Source organism: Momordica charantia, assembly GCF_013281855.1.
Source record: "Momordica charantia cultivar OHB3-1 chromosome 11 unlocalized genomic scaffold, Mcharantia_2.0 BLBB01000011.1, whole genome shotgun sequence".
Taxonomy (NCBI): Eukaryota; Viridiplantae; Streptophyta; class Magnoliopsida; order Cucurbitales; family Cucurbitaceae; genus Momordica; species Momordica charantia.
In genome coordinates this window covers 11915547-11933303 of record NW_028275159.1, presented here as the reverse complement: position 1 = coordinate 11933303, position 17757 = coordinate 11915547, and the positions used below count along the sequence as shown (strand labels likewise).

General features: G+C 35.6%; 1 protein-coding gene across 7 annotated transcripts in view; it reads left to right on the top strand.

Annotated features, from left to right (window-relative positions):
- The first annotated feature begins 2628 nt into the window (after positions 1–2628).
- Positions 2629–17757, top strand: part of LOC111013518 (protein GIGANTEA) — a 45013-nt gene continuing 29884 nt past the window's right edge. For 5 of the 7 annotated variants that reach the window (XM_022287976.2, XM_088119525.1, XM_088119523.1 and 2 more), the window contains exons 1-6: positions 2715–2765; positions 3089–3491; positions 10973–11044; positions 11245–11299; positions 11389–11531; positions 11717–11988. In XM_022287976.2, the coding sequence (XP_022143668.1) occupies positions 3405–3491; positions 10973–11044; positions 11245–11299; positions 11389–11531; positions 11717–11988 (629 nt within the window). In that variant the 5' untranslated portion in view covers positions 2715–2765; positions 3089–3404. Of the gene's footprint in view, positions 2766–2809; positions 2968–3088; positions 3492–10972; positions 11045–11244; positions 11300–11388; positions 11532–11716; positions 11989–17757 lie in introns of those variants that run through there. The other 2 variants (XM_022287977.2, XM_022287975.2) reach the window with 2 other exon arrangements.

The window sequence follows — 17757 nt, the reverse complement described above, 5'->3', positions numbered from 1 at the left end:
TTATTTAATTATTTTATACTTTGTTTTATTTCTTTATCATTTATATTACTAATAATTTTTCTTTTATTAGAAATTTATATCTTTTATTTGTTGATGATATTATTATAAAATATTTAATTTATATTTAATTTTTAAGTTAATTTTGTTGTTATTAATTAATATTAGATTTTAAAAATATAATTCATTATTATTTAATTATTATAATAATAAAATTTAATAACATTATTATTAAACATTATTATAATAAAATTTAATAATATTTTATATTAAATGATAACGGTTCTAATCAAATAGTATCTCAGTGGATGTAATTTTATTTTAATGCTTTATTATTTATTAATATTAATATTAAATAAATTATTTTGGTAAAAAAATATTTACTATCAATAATATAGTAATAAAAAAAATTAGTATAGTTATTAAAAAAATTAGCAACACAATGCATTTATGATTATCTAGAAAAAAGACACGGGTATATTAGTAATTCTCATATATCTGATTCTGATTCCGATTCCAGACAGTTTTAGATTCCGACTCCATAAAATTTCTCTGGTAAACAGCATCAAAGGAATAACATTTCCATTCCGATTGATTTGATTCTGATTGATTTTCATTCTGATTCCTAGTATGTAAATAGGATTTGAGTTAAAAACTTCACTTCAACTTCACACGTTTTGACTCTGAGGATCATTTACTGCAACTCCTCCCTTGAGCTTTACTTGAAAAAATGTTGAGTAGAAAAGCTCCATATCTTTTTTGACCATTCCTAATCGAGTTTACTAAGTGTTGCACAATGAGAAAATAAAGCTTGTTGAAGGTTCTTGGCTTGTGATCTTATTACGAGAACTTGAGGCATGACAATGAACGTTCCTTAATTCACACCAGATAAGTACTTTTAGTCGTGTCAAAAGTATTTTCAAATATAATTTTAATCTAATTTTATTCAAGATACTAATTCTAAAAGCACTTCAAAACACTCTTTTACTAGTATATAACTATACATCAAAATAGTTTGTTATAAAATGTGAAGTACTTTCTAATAAAACTAATAATTTTATGTACACTTAATTAACTATATATTTAGCTGTATTGAATGAACTAACATGGGATGGGTTATTTATTAGAAAAATAAAACTTTTGCTATCGTAAAACATTAAAAAAATAAATATAAAATTAGTGGGTCAAACGATGCATCTACTAATAGTTAAATAAAATTTAAAAAAATGTGTAAAAGCACTAATAAATCAACGAAAATTTAAGGGAACGCTAATGTAGAACCCAACACGTCAATAAACAAAATTCTCGTCCCTTGGATCATACTGAATCTCTCAATTAAGTAAATCAACGGCCTAGAAACATGAAAACACTACACCCGCGTCACACCATATCCTGGCTCCGCTCCAAATATCTCGTCATGGTCGGTTTGTCTCTGCTTTAGATTAGAACTAGAATTTTTTTTTAGGCACTAAGCTTTCTTCGTAATTGTTAGGCTAAATTACAATAGGAAAAAAGAAAAAAAAATCCCGTCTGAAAAACACTTCTATTTCCAAAAGCTTCAATGCTATCTGTCTATTTTAGAAATGCAAATATTTTTTGAGCAAACATATTTCAAAATATGTCACTCGTTTTTTAAACTTTTAAATATAGCAAAAATTTTCACTGATATAAACCGTATATCATATCAGTAGTATATCAGATATTCATATCAGCAGTAGTGTATTAGATGTATATCACATACACATTATACAAACATTCGTGTCAGTAGTATATCACATACGTATTGCAAGTATTTCAGACACTCGTATTAGTAGTATATCAAATGTATATCACATACATATATTAGTAGTCAGATATATTACAAATATATTACAGATATATTACAACTATATTACAGATATATAATTTGGGTACAGTTATCATTTTAAAATTGGACCAACGTTTTTTTTAATTTTAAAAGTGCATTGAAAAAACTAAATGTGGTTGCTATTTTGCTAAATGTTTTTGACATGTTTGCAACTATCCCTTTTATCTACTTCTAAACTAGATTTCGTCCTGAAATATTTTTCCTCCATCAAATAGAGTTTACTTCATTAATATTTTGAAAGAAAAGTTGACGTGAAAGAATCTAAAATGATGCAACATTAACGTAAAAACTTATCTCACATTTTATCTCTTTTTAGACTTGATTTTGTCCTGAAATATTTTTCCTCCATCAAACAGAGTTTACTTTGTTAATATTTTGAATGAAAAGTTGACATGACAGAATATAAAATGATGTGACATTAACATAAAATCTTATTTCACATTTTATCTGCTTCTAAACTTGATTTTGTCTTGAAATATTCTTTCTCCCTTCAATAGAGTTTGCTTCTCACAACAATACTTTCTACCACATCCCCTTTATTTTCTGATTTAGTTAAAGTATTTTTGAAATGCTGATCAAAAGTTGGTAGTAATATTAAAACTTCTAAAAAGATAAAAGTATTTTGTAAACTTCAGGGTATTTTTGTAATTTAACCTCATTGTAATATTCGCATTGGCCGAGGCTATTTTCGTACTTTCATATTCATGTGATGATGTATGATGTATCCATGGATATGTATGTGCATGTGCATCAATCAGGCAAGAGGGAAGACAAAAATATCAGTGCCACGTATGCAGTAATCTCGAGCTCACAGCCCTTGTAAAGATCTCCTCTCCCTCTCTCTAAGCTCACAGCCAAGGTAAAGATTCTCTCTCTCTTCCTCTTTTTCTCTCTCTAGAAGGTATATTCTTCCTGTGTTCTGCAAAAGTAATTTTTGGTGGAGAGAGAGAGAGTTACTGTTTGTCAATTTTTCTTGGTGATGCAAAATTGCATTTTAGAGAAAGCCGTTGTTTCGTTTTCTTTCTTGTTTTGTTCTTCTTGATGCTTGCTTCTGATTCCATTATGGTGAATGTTTTGTCGTAGTTTGATTAGGAAACGAAAGGGTTAGTTGCTCATGTGGGAATTGTTTGTGATTTGGTCTAAGTTGTTTTGTTTCTTCATTTTAGATTCGTTGTTTTCTGGGTTTTTATTATTTTAATTTTACCATTGCATTTCATCTTGCAGAAGACTGGTTTTATTCTGTTTCTGGCAATTGGGACAGCATATGCAGGATCTTGAACTTGGGTATTTCTCTCAGAAACTTGGGCTTGGAAAATCTTGATTGAAGGGACCTGCCGTTTGACTTTGGATTTTGTAATACATCTCATTAAGTCATTTTTGCAATTTATCGCTGGTCGAAATTGCTTGTGATCTTGGGATGTTGAATTATGACATTTTGATTCTGGACTGGTAGCTGATGAGAATGGAGTTTGTGTACTTATCTCGTTGGTTTGTTGGCAATTGAAGAGAGGTAGCTTGAAGGGCAAGTTATAGAAATTAGATGGCAACTTCAAGTGAGAGATGGATCGATCGACTTCAATTATCGTCCTTGTTCTGGCCTCCCCCAGATGATGATCAGCAACGAAAGGTACAGGAACTTTCATGATTTATATCTGAATCATTTTTTAATTTAAGGATGGTACTTTCCCTCGTAATCTTACATTGTTTTTTCTTATACTGAAAGTTAAATAGTCTGTTCTTATAACTCGTTAGTGAGCCTGAAGTTGTTTTTATCATCCTTCAGAAAGCTGCCGACTTCTTGTTCATTAATGTCTTTATTGGTTCCTAAAATCTTTTCTGCCTATCGGTATTTTGGCACGATAATGTTTTATGATGTGATTTAATCCTTTATCACATTGAGATGTCTTGAATAGATCATAGAATTAGAACATGCCTTAAAGGTGACAAATGGGATTGGAACAGTAAACAAACATTCTACCTGCTTTGTCAAAATAAAATATTACATGCTCAGGGAATACATATTTGCAAACTTCTGTTTGAAATTAAATACGTTTAATTTATGTACATCATACATTATGCATGAATGCTTCTTAATTAGATATAAATGTTTTTAGTCTTTCTTCCTTTTCATATTATCAATGAAAAGTTTGTTTACTGTTAAAAAAGGAAAAAAGATATACATGTTTTTAGTGTTTTGAGGTTCCTTAGATGATGACATATATGTATGTATTGGGTCGGTTTGGGAGGAGTAACAAACTAAGTTTATGTTTTATGACGAATTCAAAGCAAGTTAAAGACCCCTAAAACTTCTCTTTTGTGTCATCACATCTTGGTGGATTTTTTTGCTTGAAGTTAGCTTGATGCTATTGTTGGCTTTTGATATCACTCTTATTTTGATTGTATTGCTCATTGTCGAGCCTATATTTTGCTTTCATATTTTCTTTTTTCTCTCACTCTTATGGGAGTTTGTATTCTTGAACTTTTTCAAATGCAAGTATTTTGTTTATCCTCAAATATTTCTCGTTAATTTTCATTTGTGTGTGTCTGCCGCATGCTTCCAACAACTTCTGTACTTCTCTGCTTGATTTGGGCACAGAAGAACTAAGAGCAGAATAGCAATAAGATGCTATTTTCATGAAAAGTAGAGGAATATGACTGCAACGATAATAATGAAATACTTTATGAAATGGTCCTCTGGATTATGTAATTGATGCCTGATAGGCTTCCAATAATGAAAGTTTAAGGGAGGAGCAGTAAAATGTGGAAATATAACATCTGAAAGCACATATATATTAGGTAGGATGCAAGCGTGAGGAGTGTGGAATTTTGTGAGTTTTTGTAGGGGAGAGAGGCAGGCTCTCTCAAATTGGCTTAGCTGCAACTTATATTGTTCAATGGTCACCTTTTTGCTGTACGCTATTTTACCGGTATTAAAATTCTCTTCCACCTGAATCAGACCTTCCGAGTAGTCCAAGAGGTTTAGGGTTTTGTACTTGGGGTAACCTGATTGAAATGGAGAGATGGTGTCTGGGGAAACCTTTCTGAGCCTAGAAGCTAGAGCTTTTTCTCCGTAGTTTGGCTGATTTTTGAAGCTTTTTTAAGCTCTCAAGGAGTATCTTTATCGTCCTTTGGTTTTTTAACAGTGCTTCTCGGTGTTGATCTTGGTTTGAAGGAGTTTCTATGGAAGGGCCTCTTCTTATTCCTTGGCTTTTCATCCTTTATGGTGGTTCTCGGTCTTACTGGAATAATGTTGGATCTCGAAGAGTTGCTTATATAAGTTCCCCTCATTTTAGAGGAGCTTATATTTTTTTGAACAAAATACGAACTTTTCATTGATAAATGAAAAGGAACAAAATTGTTCAAGGATAGAAACTCCATTTGGTCTTTGAAGAGTCCATTTGGTCTTCTTTTTCAAGGTATTCTTATGCCTTCTCCTCCGATTGTTTCAAAGGATGACATAGTTCTAACTTTCGTGTTGAAAAGCGATGCAGTTTTCTGGAAGATTTTGAAGATTCTTGTTAGAGCATATATATTAGTATATTTTATATTCTTGTAATAATATGTTTTAATTTGTCCTTTACCTTCCTCTTCTAGATTAGATCAACCTTGTATATTTGTCTATATATATAGACTTCAGTAATGAGAATAATCTTTATTTGGTTCTCTTAAACCTTAGTTTCTACATGGTATCAGAGCCCTAGGTTTCCTCTAAATTTTTTTTTAATCTTAGAATTTTGTGCCCATTAGGGTTTTGTGCCCATTAGAGTTTGTGCCTATTAGGGTTTTGTTGAAACACCCTACCTACCATTGCCGCCGTTGCTCGCCACTGCCATCGCCCGCCGTTGCCGTTGTCGTCGCCCACCGCTGCTGCTGTCACCGCCGCCCGTCTCTGCCGCTGCCGCCGTCGAACTCATTCTCAAATTCGTGGTTCGTGGGTATTCGCCGTAGTGGGTATTCGTCACCGCCCATCGCTGTCCGTTGTCGTCTTTCACCGCGTTTCATCGTCAGCCGCCGCGCTTAGCCGTCCGCCACCGCGCCTCACCGTTAGCCGCCGCCGTCAGCCATTAGTTGCCGTGCGTTGTGGATTTGTTGTCGTGGTGTCTTCCTCGCAGCCTCTATTTTGCTAGGGTTGCAATTCTGCAACCATTGATTGGGTCGGTGCGGTTCGGTTCAAGTTCGGTTCGATCTGATTTATACCGGTTCTGGTCCAGTTCGTTTGTTTCGGTTCAATTGGTTTGGTTTGATTCCCTTTCCTCTTCCACATTTGGTTTAGTTTGTTGAAGTGCTTTGTTTGTGTCCATATTGTTGAAGTTATGACTGAGAAGAATCAATGGTAACCTAAGAAGCACGGACACGGATACGGGACACGGACACGGACACGATAGGACACGGCGATACGTCAATTCCTAAAAAATTAGGACACGGACACGTAGGGATACGTTTTTTTTTTAATTCTTTTTAGGATATATGTAAATTTAACACAAAAAATATTTAAAAAGTCCTTGTAAAAGTTTTTTAATATTTTTTTACAGAGACCAAGTCCTTGTAAAAAAAAAAAAAAGAAAGGGACAGAAACAAAACGCAGGTACTAAGAAAAATAAAGTTTAAATTTAGTGAAATAAAATGGTCAAAATTCAAAAAGCAGTTTAAAAAATGAGAATTGTTTTTAGTATATGAAAATGAAAGAAAAATAGAGGGTTGAAAAATAAAAAAGTTAGGTTATTAGAGTTTACCTAAGAAGCAAAAAAGAAAAACAGAGGGCAGGGTTGCGTCGTCGGCAGCGGCAAGGGCAAGCAGGCGTCGGCGTCAGTGGCAGCGGCAAGGGCGAGCGGCGTCGGCTTCGTGGAGTGGGTGGTGTGTTTCATTTTCGTGGGTGGATATTAGTTTATCTATCATTTATTTGTTTTTTTTAATTACTAATGGGCATTGGGCCTTCTTATTTGGGCTCAGAAAACCCACAAAACCGTGTCCGATTTAAAAAAAATAAAAATAAATCAGACACGCCAAAATGCGTGTCTGATACATGTCCGGCACGTGTTCGGGCGTATCCGTGTCGGACACGTGTCCGGCACAGATACTTCGCCCAAAAATGTGTGTCCGTGTTTCCTAGATAGTAACGATTTCTGCGGAAGAGTTTGCTAAATTCCAACAGTATCAAGAGTCATTGATGGCATCATCCTCTAATCCAATTACTGTCATCGCTGATTGAGGTAATACCAATAAATGTCTTATTTCCTCCGCGTCAAAATGGGTCACTGACTCTGGTTCTACAAATCATATGTCAGGTAACCCCAATTTATTTGCTACCTTTTCACCATCTACATTTTTGCCTGATGTTACCATAACAGATGACACAATTTCTCCTGTTCTTGGCTCTGACACAGTTCATCTCTCTAAAACTCTTTCATTGACCTCTGTTTTAAATTTTTCACAATTTTTATTTAATTTGATCTATGCACTTACTCGTGATCTCAATTGTTTTGTCTTATTCTTTCCTGGTTATTGCTTATTTTAGGATCTTACAACGAAGAAGACTATTGGTAAAGGGCGTGAATCCGATGGTCTCTACATGTTTGATACACAAATACCTACAGCCACTGTTTGCACTCGAGTGCCAACTCCTTTCGAAGAACATTGTCGTTTGGGTCATCCATCTTTCTCCGTGTTAAAGAGACTCCGTCCTCAATTTCATAGTTTGCATTCTTTAAACTGTGAGTCATGTCAATTTGCTAAGTTTCATCGTCTCAGTTCCTATTCTAAAGTCAACATGAGCTAATGCTTTTTTTGAATTAGTCCATTATGATGTTCGGGGTCCTTGTCCTATTGAGTCCAAAAATGGATTTCGGTATTGTGTTACTTTTGTCTATAATTTCTCTCGTGTAACTTGGTTATATTTGTTGAAACATCGTTCTGAGTTACTTTCTCATTTTTGTAACTTCCATGTTGAAATTCGAACTTAATTTGGTGGCTCTCTTAAAGTTCTACGGAGTGATAATGCTAAAAAATATTTTTCTGGTGCTCTTGGCTCCTACTTAAGTGAACATGGTATTCTTCATTAATCCTCGTGTTTTGATACTCCGTCTCAAAATAGAGTTGTAGAAAGAAAAAATAGACATTTCCTGGAAATAGCAAGGGCCTTAAATGTTTCAAATGCATGTTTCAAAATACTTTTGGGCTGATGCTGTTTCGACGGCTTGCTTCTTGATTAATCGCATGCCTTCATCAGTTCTTAAGGGTGAAATACCTTATTGTACTCTGTGTCCTACGCAACCTTTATTTCCTATTAAACCTAAAATATTTGGTTGCACTTGTTTCGTTCGGGATGTTCGCCCCCAGCTCACCAAATTAGACCCTAAGTCATTGAAATACATTTTCATTGGTTACTCTCGTGTTCAAAAAGGGTATCGATGTTATTGTCCTGATCTCAATAGATATCTTGTCTCTCCTAATGTTACGTTCTTTGAAGATACTCATTTTTCATTGTCCTTGAGTACCAGTCAGGAGGAGTAGTCACAGGAAGATGATGACTTTCTTGTCTATTCCATTGTCTCTACTTCTACTGACGTGCTCTCTAGCGATACATCTACCTCTGTGCCTGATCCTTCTCTCCCACCTATTACTCAAGTTTATTCTCGACGGCAACCTCCTACGTTCTCATGCCCTATACCAACAGCTTCTTTGTCTGTGGATCTAGGAACGAGTGATGATCTTCCTATTGCTCTTCGGAAAGGTAAGTGTAAGTGTACTTATCCTGTTTCTTCTTTTGTTTCATATAACTATTTGTCCTCACCTATTTGTTCGTTTATTGCATTCCTTGAGTTTGTATCTGTTCCTAAAACTGTTCATGAAGCTTTGTCTCATCCTGATTGGCGGGCTGCTATGTTGGAGGAGATGTCTGCCTTAGATGACAATGGTACTTGGAATTTAGTATCTCTTCCCGCAGGAATCTATCGGTTGTAAATGGGTGTTTGCTGTTCAAGTTCATCCTGATGGATCAATTGTCCGTTTGAAAGCTCGCCTTGTTGCTAAAGGATATGCACCGACTTTGGGAATTAATTATTCTGATACTTTTTCTCCGGTTGTTAAATTGGCTTCTGTCAGGTTATTCATTTCCTTAGCATCCATTCACCATTGACCCTTGCATCAACTTGATATTAGAAATGCATTCCTCCATGGTGATCTTCAAGAAGAAGTGTATATAGAGCAACCACCAGATTTTGTTGCTCAAGGGGAGAATGGAAAGGTATGTCGCCGTAAATCCTTAGATAGGTTGAAACAAAGTCCGCGAGCATGGTTTGAAAAATTCAGTCAGGTGATTGAGAATTTTGGAATGAAGAAGAGTAAGTCAGATCATTTTGTTTTTTATAAACGATTTGAGTTTGGTGTTATCTTATTAGTTGTATATGTTGATGATATTGTGATTACTGGCAATGATACATCAGACATCCTATCACTCAAGTTTTTTCTTCATAGTCAATTTCATACTAAAGATTTAGGAATTTGAAATACTTCATAGGAATTGAGGTAATAAGGAGCAAGAAGGGGATCCTTTTGTCACAAAGAAAGTATGTACTTGACTTGTTAACTGAAACAGGATAATTGCTGCTAAGCCACGTAGTACTCCAATGATGCCTAATTTACAACTTACAAAGGAAGGGGAGTGGTTGAAAGATCCTGAGAAGTATAGGAGGTTAGAAAGGAAGTTGAATTACCTTACAGTTACTAGGCCTAACATAGCTTATCCAGTCAGTATTATGAGTTCTCTTACGACTGATCATTGGGCTGCATTGGAACATATTCTATGTTATTTGAAAGGTGCTCCTGGACGTGATTTGTAATATAAAGATCATGGTCATCTTAATATTGAATGTTTTTCAGATGCTGATTGGGCAGATTCTAAGAAAGATAGGAGATCAACCTCAGGATATTGTGTATTTGTTGGAGGTAATTTAGTTTCTTGGAAAAGTAAGAAACAAAATATGGTGTCACGTTCAGGTGTTGAATCAAAATATCGAGCCATGACATAGTCGGTGTGTGAATTAGTATGGATATATCAGCTTCTGACTGAATTGGGATTTGACATCACCACTCCAATGAACTTTGGTGTGATAATCAAGTAGCTCTCTATATTGCATCTAATCCAGTATTTCATGAACGAACCAAACACATCGAAGTTGATTGTCATTATGTATGTGAAAAAATACAGCAAAAATTGGTGGCTATAGGATATGTGAAGACTGAAGAGCAGTTAGGAGAAATCTTCACTAAAGCATTGACTAGAGCATGGATAGGTTATCTCTCTAATAAGTTGGGCATGATTAACATATATGCACCAACTTGAGGGGGAGTATTAGAGTATATATATTAGTATATTTTATATTCTTGTAATAATATGTAATAATTTATCCTTTACCTTCCTCCTCTAGGATTGGGTCAACCTTGTAATTTGTATATGTATATAGATTTCAGTAATGAGAATAATCTTTATCTGGTTCTCTCACACCTTAGTTTCTACAATTCTAAAGTTGGTGTAGTTTCTCTTATGTCGAATCTCTCTATTTTTTGATGTCCTTTGGTGTTTCAAGAAATTTGTTTTTTTTTATGGTCTTCCGTTTCTCCCGTGGTGGTCCCTGACTGGTTTTTGCTCCTCATTGTTGTTTTTATCTTTCTTGTTCATTTGGGTTTGTATTTCCCTTTTCTTTTTTAGTGTTCCCTATTTCTTTTCTCTCCCTTTTGGGAGATTGTATTCTTTGAACATTTTGTTCCTTTTCATTAATCAATGAGAAGTTGTAAACTTTAGCAATCTGCCAATATCTTTGTAACATAACATTAAGGGCAAGTTGAAACCGAGTATTTTGTATAATTTAGCCTAAATCCTAATTATAGCTAATGCAAGTTAGGACTTGAAACAGACAACAAAGAATATGCAAATCTTGCACTAATTATACACTTCATTGGCTTTTGTTTTTGTTTCTATTTTCTTGTATTCTTTGAAATACTGAATTTTCTTGTCATTTTCATCAGATATAAATTTATAATGCATCTCTTTGTTTCTTTGTGCACTTTTTTTATTTATTTATTTTTATATAATTTTTTCTCCATTTACAGGCTCAGTGTTCTGCATATGTTGAGTACTTGGGTCAGTTTACATCAGAACGATTTTCAGAGGACATTGCTGAGGTATGCCATGTGTTTTTGAGTGGAATTTTTTTTCTTCTAAAATTAGAAAGAGATATTACTCAAATTAATTCCATCATTTGACTGATTGAGGAAACTGTTTCACTTTTATGGTAGCAAAGAAGATATTTGAGATCCTTGAGACATTTAATTTTTGGCTTTAGTAGCTGATACTTGGATACTCATAATTATCAAATTTGCAGCTTATTCGCAGCCGTTTCCAATCAAAGGAAAAGCGCCTCTTTGATGATGTTTTAGGTATTGACACTTTAATATATGACAATTTAATCTTCAACGATGTTCTTGTCTCTTAATGAGTAATCGATGTCTATTGTATCTATTTCCAGCTGTGTTTGTTCTTCATCATCCTGAGCATGGGCATGCTATTATGCTTCCAATTATTTCTTGTATAATTGATGGTACCCTGGAATATAACAGAAACGGCCCTCCATTTGCCTCTTTTATATCCTTATTTTGCCCAGGCACAGAGGTACAATTTCTGATCGGAAGTATTTTGGACTTCTTTCATATATAAAATTTTAGTTAGACACTAAAATTATTTTATTCACTTTGCATCTTGCGTTGTATCTTTAGACAGCTGTATTTTCAGATATCTATTCTATAGTTTATGAATGTTGTGAAGATGCAGAATAAATACTCTTTTTTCCCCTTCAGAACGATTATTCTGAACAATGGGCCCTTGCATGTGGGGAGATATTGCGGATCCTAACTCATTACAATCGTCCAATATACAAGACGGAACAACAAAATAGTGAAACAGAAAGAAGCAATAGTGGCAGCCTTGCTACGACAAGTGACTCCAATGATGAGGAATTTGTTCAAATGCCTCTGCAACAAGAGAGGAAACCTATAAGAGCTTTGTCCCCTTGGATTACGGATATATTGCTTGCTGCACCATTGGGTATCAGAAGTGACTATTTCCGCTGGTAAGAACTTTATTTTGTTGAGCTTTAGGTGCTGTTTGGGAATGATATTTTTTTTTGGAAACACAAACACTTCTCATTAATGTATGAAAAGATATACTGAACAAAAGTAATACAACCAACTTCCTTGGGGAAGAATAAAGGAAAAAAACCTCTATCCTGCTCAACAATACAATTTTTGCAATTTACATCCCAACCCTTGCAAGAAAACCTCCCAGTTTGAATGGATTATCTTAAAAGAATAATTAGAAAAAGCCTTCCACAAAAAAACACCAAAAGTGTCAAATTATTGTACTTTAGGATATTGTTTATTCCTTTTATGGTTATTTGTAATCAGTTACTGATTTCTAGGAGATTGATAGGGTAGTTTCTATTTCTCCTTTTATGTCATATCTTTCCAAGTTAGTTATTTAGTGTAATGGTTATTTAGACCTATCTTGCATACCTTTTAAACACAATAAGAAATTACGGTGATTGCTTCCCTGGAGTAACAACCACCAAAGGAAAAGCTTCTTAGGAACTTTGAAGTTCCAAGCATACTCCACCAGAGGAGCTTTCATTTTAAGAGAACACAGAGAGATTAAGGAAAGTGGACCTCGAAGTAAAGGAACACAAAGCATCTAAAACCCAGCGGATTGTATCTGTACCGCTGCTAAGGGTGGCATAATTGAGCTTGCCTACTAAAAGCACCCAGCTATCAATCTCCCTGTCAAAAAGACATCTTCTGACCCCCAAATCCCAAGTGATGTTGGCCAAATTCCAACATTCTGCAATTATTTTTCTACGAAGATATAGAGAAAATATTGAGGAAAACCTGAGCCAGAGGTCTGCTATCAATCCAAGGGTCTTCCCAAAAATGGATTTTCTTTCCATCTCCCATCGAGAAGTTCACAAAGCTCAAAAAAATATCTGTCCTTCATAATTTGGGGCCAAAGGCTATTGCCTACTTTCTTCCTCAAACGGGAAGTAACCTAAGTATTAGCATCCTGCCCATAAGTACTAACCATAATTCCTCCAAAGGGTGAACTCTTTTTGCATAAATCTCCATTGACATTTGAGGAGAAGGGCCACATTTCTTTGCTTCAAGGACCCCACCCCAAGGCCAGGGATGAGTAGAGACACCCGTTCCTATTTTACCAGACTAGGTGAGGTCCATTAGAGCTACTGCTACCTCCTCGAATGAAGTGTCTAATTAGCTTACCAATATCATTGATAGTTCTCATGGAGCTCTTTGGGGGAGAAAAATAAATTGGACGAGGCTCATCAGCACTGATTGGACTAAGGTCAATCTTCCGCCCTTGAAAACCGTTAAGCTTCTCCATGTGAGAGTCCTAATAGAGATAGTTTGGGGATAGTATTAGTATATTAGTTATGGGCGCTATAGTAATTAGGTAGGGGTGAGTTGGTTATAAATAGAGGTAGTAGGGAGAGAAGGAGGATATCTTTTGGGAATAGTCTAATGTGAGGAACTTGGCATAGTTCTTGGGAGAGATATAGCCCTCTCAGAAGGCTATTGATATTGTAACGTCTCTTTGATATTGCAATATAGTTATACTATCACCAAAAAGTTGCCTATTCCAATGAGAATGCCGATTGATCAAAATCATAGATTTTGTGTAGCTGAAGAGAGTCCTCTAGTAAATAAGGAAACTGACCGGAGGTAAGTTGGAAATTAATATTTTTCTCTTATACAAGACCAGATATTGCATATGCTGTAGGAGTGGGAAGTCAATTTATGCATAATCTAGAAGAAGTTCACCTTCAAGCAATGTACCAGACACTTCACTATTTGAAGAATTCCATTGGGAGAGGATTATTGTTTAAGAAAGGCGAGAAACTCAATCTAGAAGTTTATACAGATGCAGATTTTGCAGAATCGATAGACGATAGGAAATCAACTTTTGGCTATTGTACTTTCTTAGGTGGAAACTTAGTCACATGGAGAAGTAAAAAACAAAATGTAGTTGCAAGATTTAGAGTGATGACATTGGCATTTGTGAATTGTTCTAGATAAAAATTATTTTATAAGATTTGAAGATTCTATGGAAAGAACCTATAAAACTATACTGTGATAATAAGTTGGCCATCAGTATCGCACATAATCCACATGATAGAACCAAGCACGTTAAAGTTGATAGACACTTCATAAAAGAGAAGTTAGGAAACGGCCTCATATTTACTCCATTTGTGCCAACAAATAATCAAATAGCGGATATCCTTACAAAAAGATTAAATAACAACAACTTTGAGCATTTGGTTAACAAGCTGGGAATGAAGAATATTCATTCACTAACTCGAGGGGGTGTTAAATTATATTCTCTTTTATTTTTCTATTGCATTTGAGTTTTAATAGATTAGGGTTTCCTTGTCTAATAGCTGAGTGTTTCCTTATCCTAATAAGCAATGGTTTCTTTTTCATTTTTTAGTATTTTATATAGCTTTATACCCTTTTATCAACACTTTAAAAGATAAGCAAAGAAGAATTATTTTTTCTTTTGACACTTTTGATTATTTTTAGGACGCAATCCTATTGTATGTCAATTACATACTATTCAAGATTTCATTAATAACCTTGGATTTTTTTATTTTTTTTTACTGATTGCACTTACATTCTTAATAAGGGCTAGGTAAGTATGCTTGATCTCTCTCCTATCTCTCTCCCTCTCTTCCTAGTTCTTCGTTCGGTGAATCTCTACTGAGGTTTCTAGCATTTTCTTAACTGCTTTAAGGAAATTTCTTTGTTATCTGAAGTATGGAAGTTAGTAGTTGCCGTAGAGGATAACTTTTTCTGCATTTGGGCCGACAATGGTATGTTCATGTTAGAAGATGTGGCAAGAAAAGTCTTGGTTCCTTTGCATCAATCTCAGTTTTTTGGTTCAAGAACCATATGGCCAAGGTCAATCAAGTACCGATTCATGCTCAGTTTTATTATCAGATTTGTGATGATCTTGGTTAATGCCGTATACAAAAATTTAAAATAAATCAATCCCGGTGCTTAAAGTTGGTGGTCTGGCCTTCTACGGGTTGTGGAAAGAATGTCTAATTTTTGTCGACTGGGAGAAGATGGGGTGGAAGGCTTTTTGGTCTATGTTGAAGACCTCAGTAAGAACAGAAGCTCAGGCTACGAAGTTGGCGAAGAACATTCACCCTAGGACGGAATGTAGAGGTAAGGAGTCGGAGAGTTTGAAGGATCGGCTTCTGAGAAAGTTCGGCTCCAGGAAGATGATGGACCACTGAAAAGATTACGGTCTTTAAGGAGGTGGTGTTGGGAGCAAGAAGTTCTTCGGAACTCGGAGGGCTTCAGGTACCAAACTTATTCTCATACTTCTTATTAAGGATAAATAAACCACCACTCAACCCAAAAACTTAAGCTGATGTGTTGGGTAAATTTAATTAATATATTGGGTATCTCAACACTCCCCCTCACTTGTGGGCTTAGATAATTGCACAAGGTCCAACAAGTGGAAATCATTATAAACAGGGAAGAAACAACAATACAGGGGTTCGAATATAGGACTTCCTGCTCTGATACCGTGTTAAGCATGAATAAACCACCACTCAACCCAAAAGCTTAAGCTGATGGGTTGGGTAAATTTAATTCATATATTGGGTATCTCAACACTTCTAATAGTCACCAATGGGTCAGAAAGGCTGGGGAACTCCAGGAAATGTGTTGGGGTAAGTCGATGGTTGTCAATAGAAGTTGTGCTCACGACAATTGGAAAGACATTTCCCTTGCTGTACAGAAATACTTCTCGAAGAAATGTAGAATTAACCCTTTTATGGTTCATAAAGGATTACTTAATTTGAAGATGGTAAGTTGCTAAGACAGAAGGAACTAACATGCTGCTGGAAGAAAATTGGGGTCTTCTCCGTAAAATTGTATGTGGCATTTTGAAAAGCATAGTAGGAATGACATGGTGACTGGGTATGGAGGATGAATCAAAATCCTTGATTACCACTGATGTACTGGAAAAAATGCACATTTCAAGCTCTGGTAAACATGGCAGAGGGTTGGAAAATATCTCTGCTAAAACTCTAAACCTTTTAGCTCTACGGAAGCGTTTATCCAGGTTAAAAAGAATCGTTGTAGTTTTCTGCTGGCATCAATAGAAATCAGGGTTGCTAAATTAGGAGCCTATGATGTCCTGATCGTTGGCTCAAGGGTCTCTTATTTTAACAACTATAGCTTTAATAAGTAGCTCTCTCTTCTCTCTCCTCCCTTTCCGCCTTCCTCTCCCCTTCCTTCTTCCTCCCTTAGCCCCTTCCATTATCCTCTCCGGTGGACGTGTTTAATGGTGTTCTGAAGCAAAGCTCAATGGAAGTCGGCAGTTGCCGTATTGAAGGGAAGTACTTCTGTACTTGGGCGGAAAGTGAATATATTTGGATTGAGGATGTTTACTGCTTCATCCTTCACAATTTTTATGGTTTGAAAGTCATATGGTGGTGATAGTTCAGAAATCGGTTTCGGCCTATTATTCTTTTGAGGATCGTTATGCATACGGAACCTGTCTTTTTTTTATAGATAAGAAACAACTTTGTATTGATCAACAGAAAGGTACAGCCTAAAGGTTGGGTAGAGATTACCCCACCAAAAACTAAACAACCAAGAATAGAAGACTTATCTTCAAACACGCGAGAATTCATTTCAAGCCAAATATTCCAAAGTAGAGCTCTTGAAGCACATCTCCAAACAAAAGTGGTCTTCTTAGGGAGGGTCCACCCAAATAGGACCTCGTCCATCTTGTCATCAATCTTTTTTGGAAAGCAGATAGAAATATCAAAAGAATCTAAGAGGAAACGCCAACCTTGGTCACAAAAGGGCAGTGCAGAAACATATGGTCTAAGTTTTCACTGTGCATCAAACAAAAGGAACAGACCGATGGGGATAACACCCAGTTTTTGCATTTTCTCTGTAGCTTCTCATGAGTGTTAAGACTTCTATGAGCAAGAGACCAAAGAAAGACTTTGATCTTCTTTGGGACCTTAAACTTCCATATAGCCGAGATGAGAGGAGATCTTAAGGAGGGTCTACAATCCACCATCTTCAGAAAAGTCGAGCGAGTAGTAAACTGTCCCTTAACCCAAGGGACCACAAAACCCGATCCTCTCCCTCCCCCAATCTCACCACATCTATAACTTGAATAAGCCCCATCCAGCTTTCCACCTCCCAATCGAAAAGGCCTCTTCGCAGACCTAGGTCCCAGTCATTCTCGTTAACGTTCCAGCAATCCAAAATTGTTGCCTCCTTTTTTGTAGAAAGATTGAACATAATTGGGAACATTTATGTTTTAGTTTTTTCACTCTTTCGTGAGTTTGTATCTTTGAACAATTTCGTTCCTTTTCATTATTTCAATGAGAAGTTTGTATCTTGTTCAAAAAAATAGAAAGATGTTCTTACACAAAAACAGTTTGGGAAGAAATGGTGAAGTCGGATCAGTGGCTGTGTAAGACAAACTAAGTTTTCCATATTTTATTAATGGTAGATCTAAGGGTCGCATTTTGGCTTCTAGGAGATTGAGGCAAGGTGATCCTCTTTCACCTTTTCTCTTTCTTCTAGTTGGGGATGTCTTCAGCAACATCTTGGACAACATTCATATGGGAGGATTCTTTGAAGGCTTTTTGGTTGGAAAGGACAAGATCCACATTTCCCACTTGCAATTTGCAGACGATATCCTCATTTTTTGCAAAGATAATGATGGTATGTTGGATAATCTCAATCGAGCTATCAAAGCTTATGAAAGGATGTCTGAATTTTCTGTTAATTGGGAA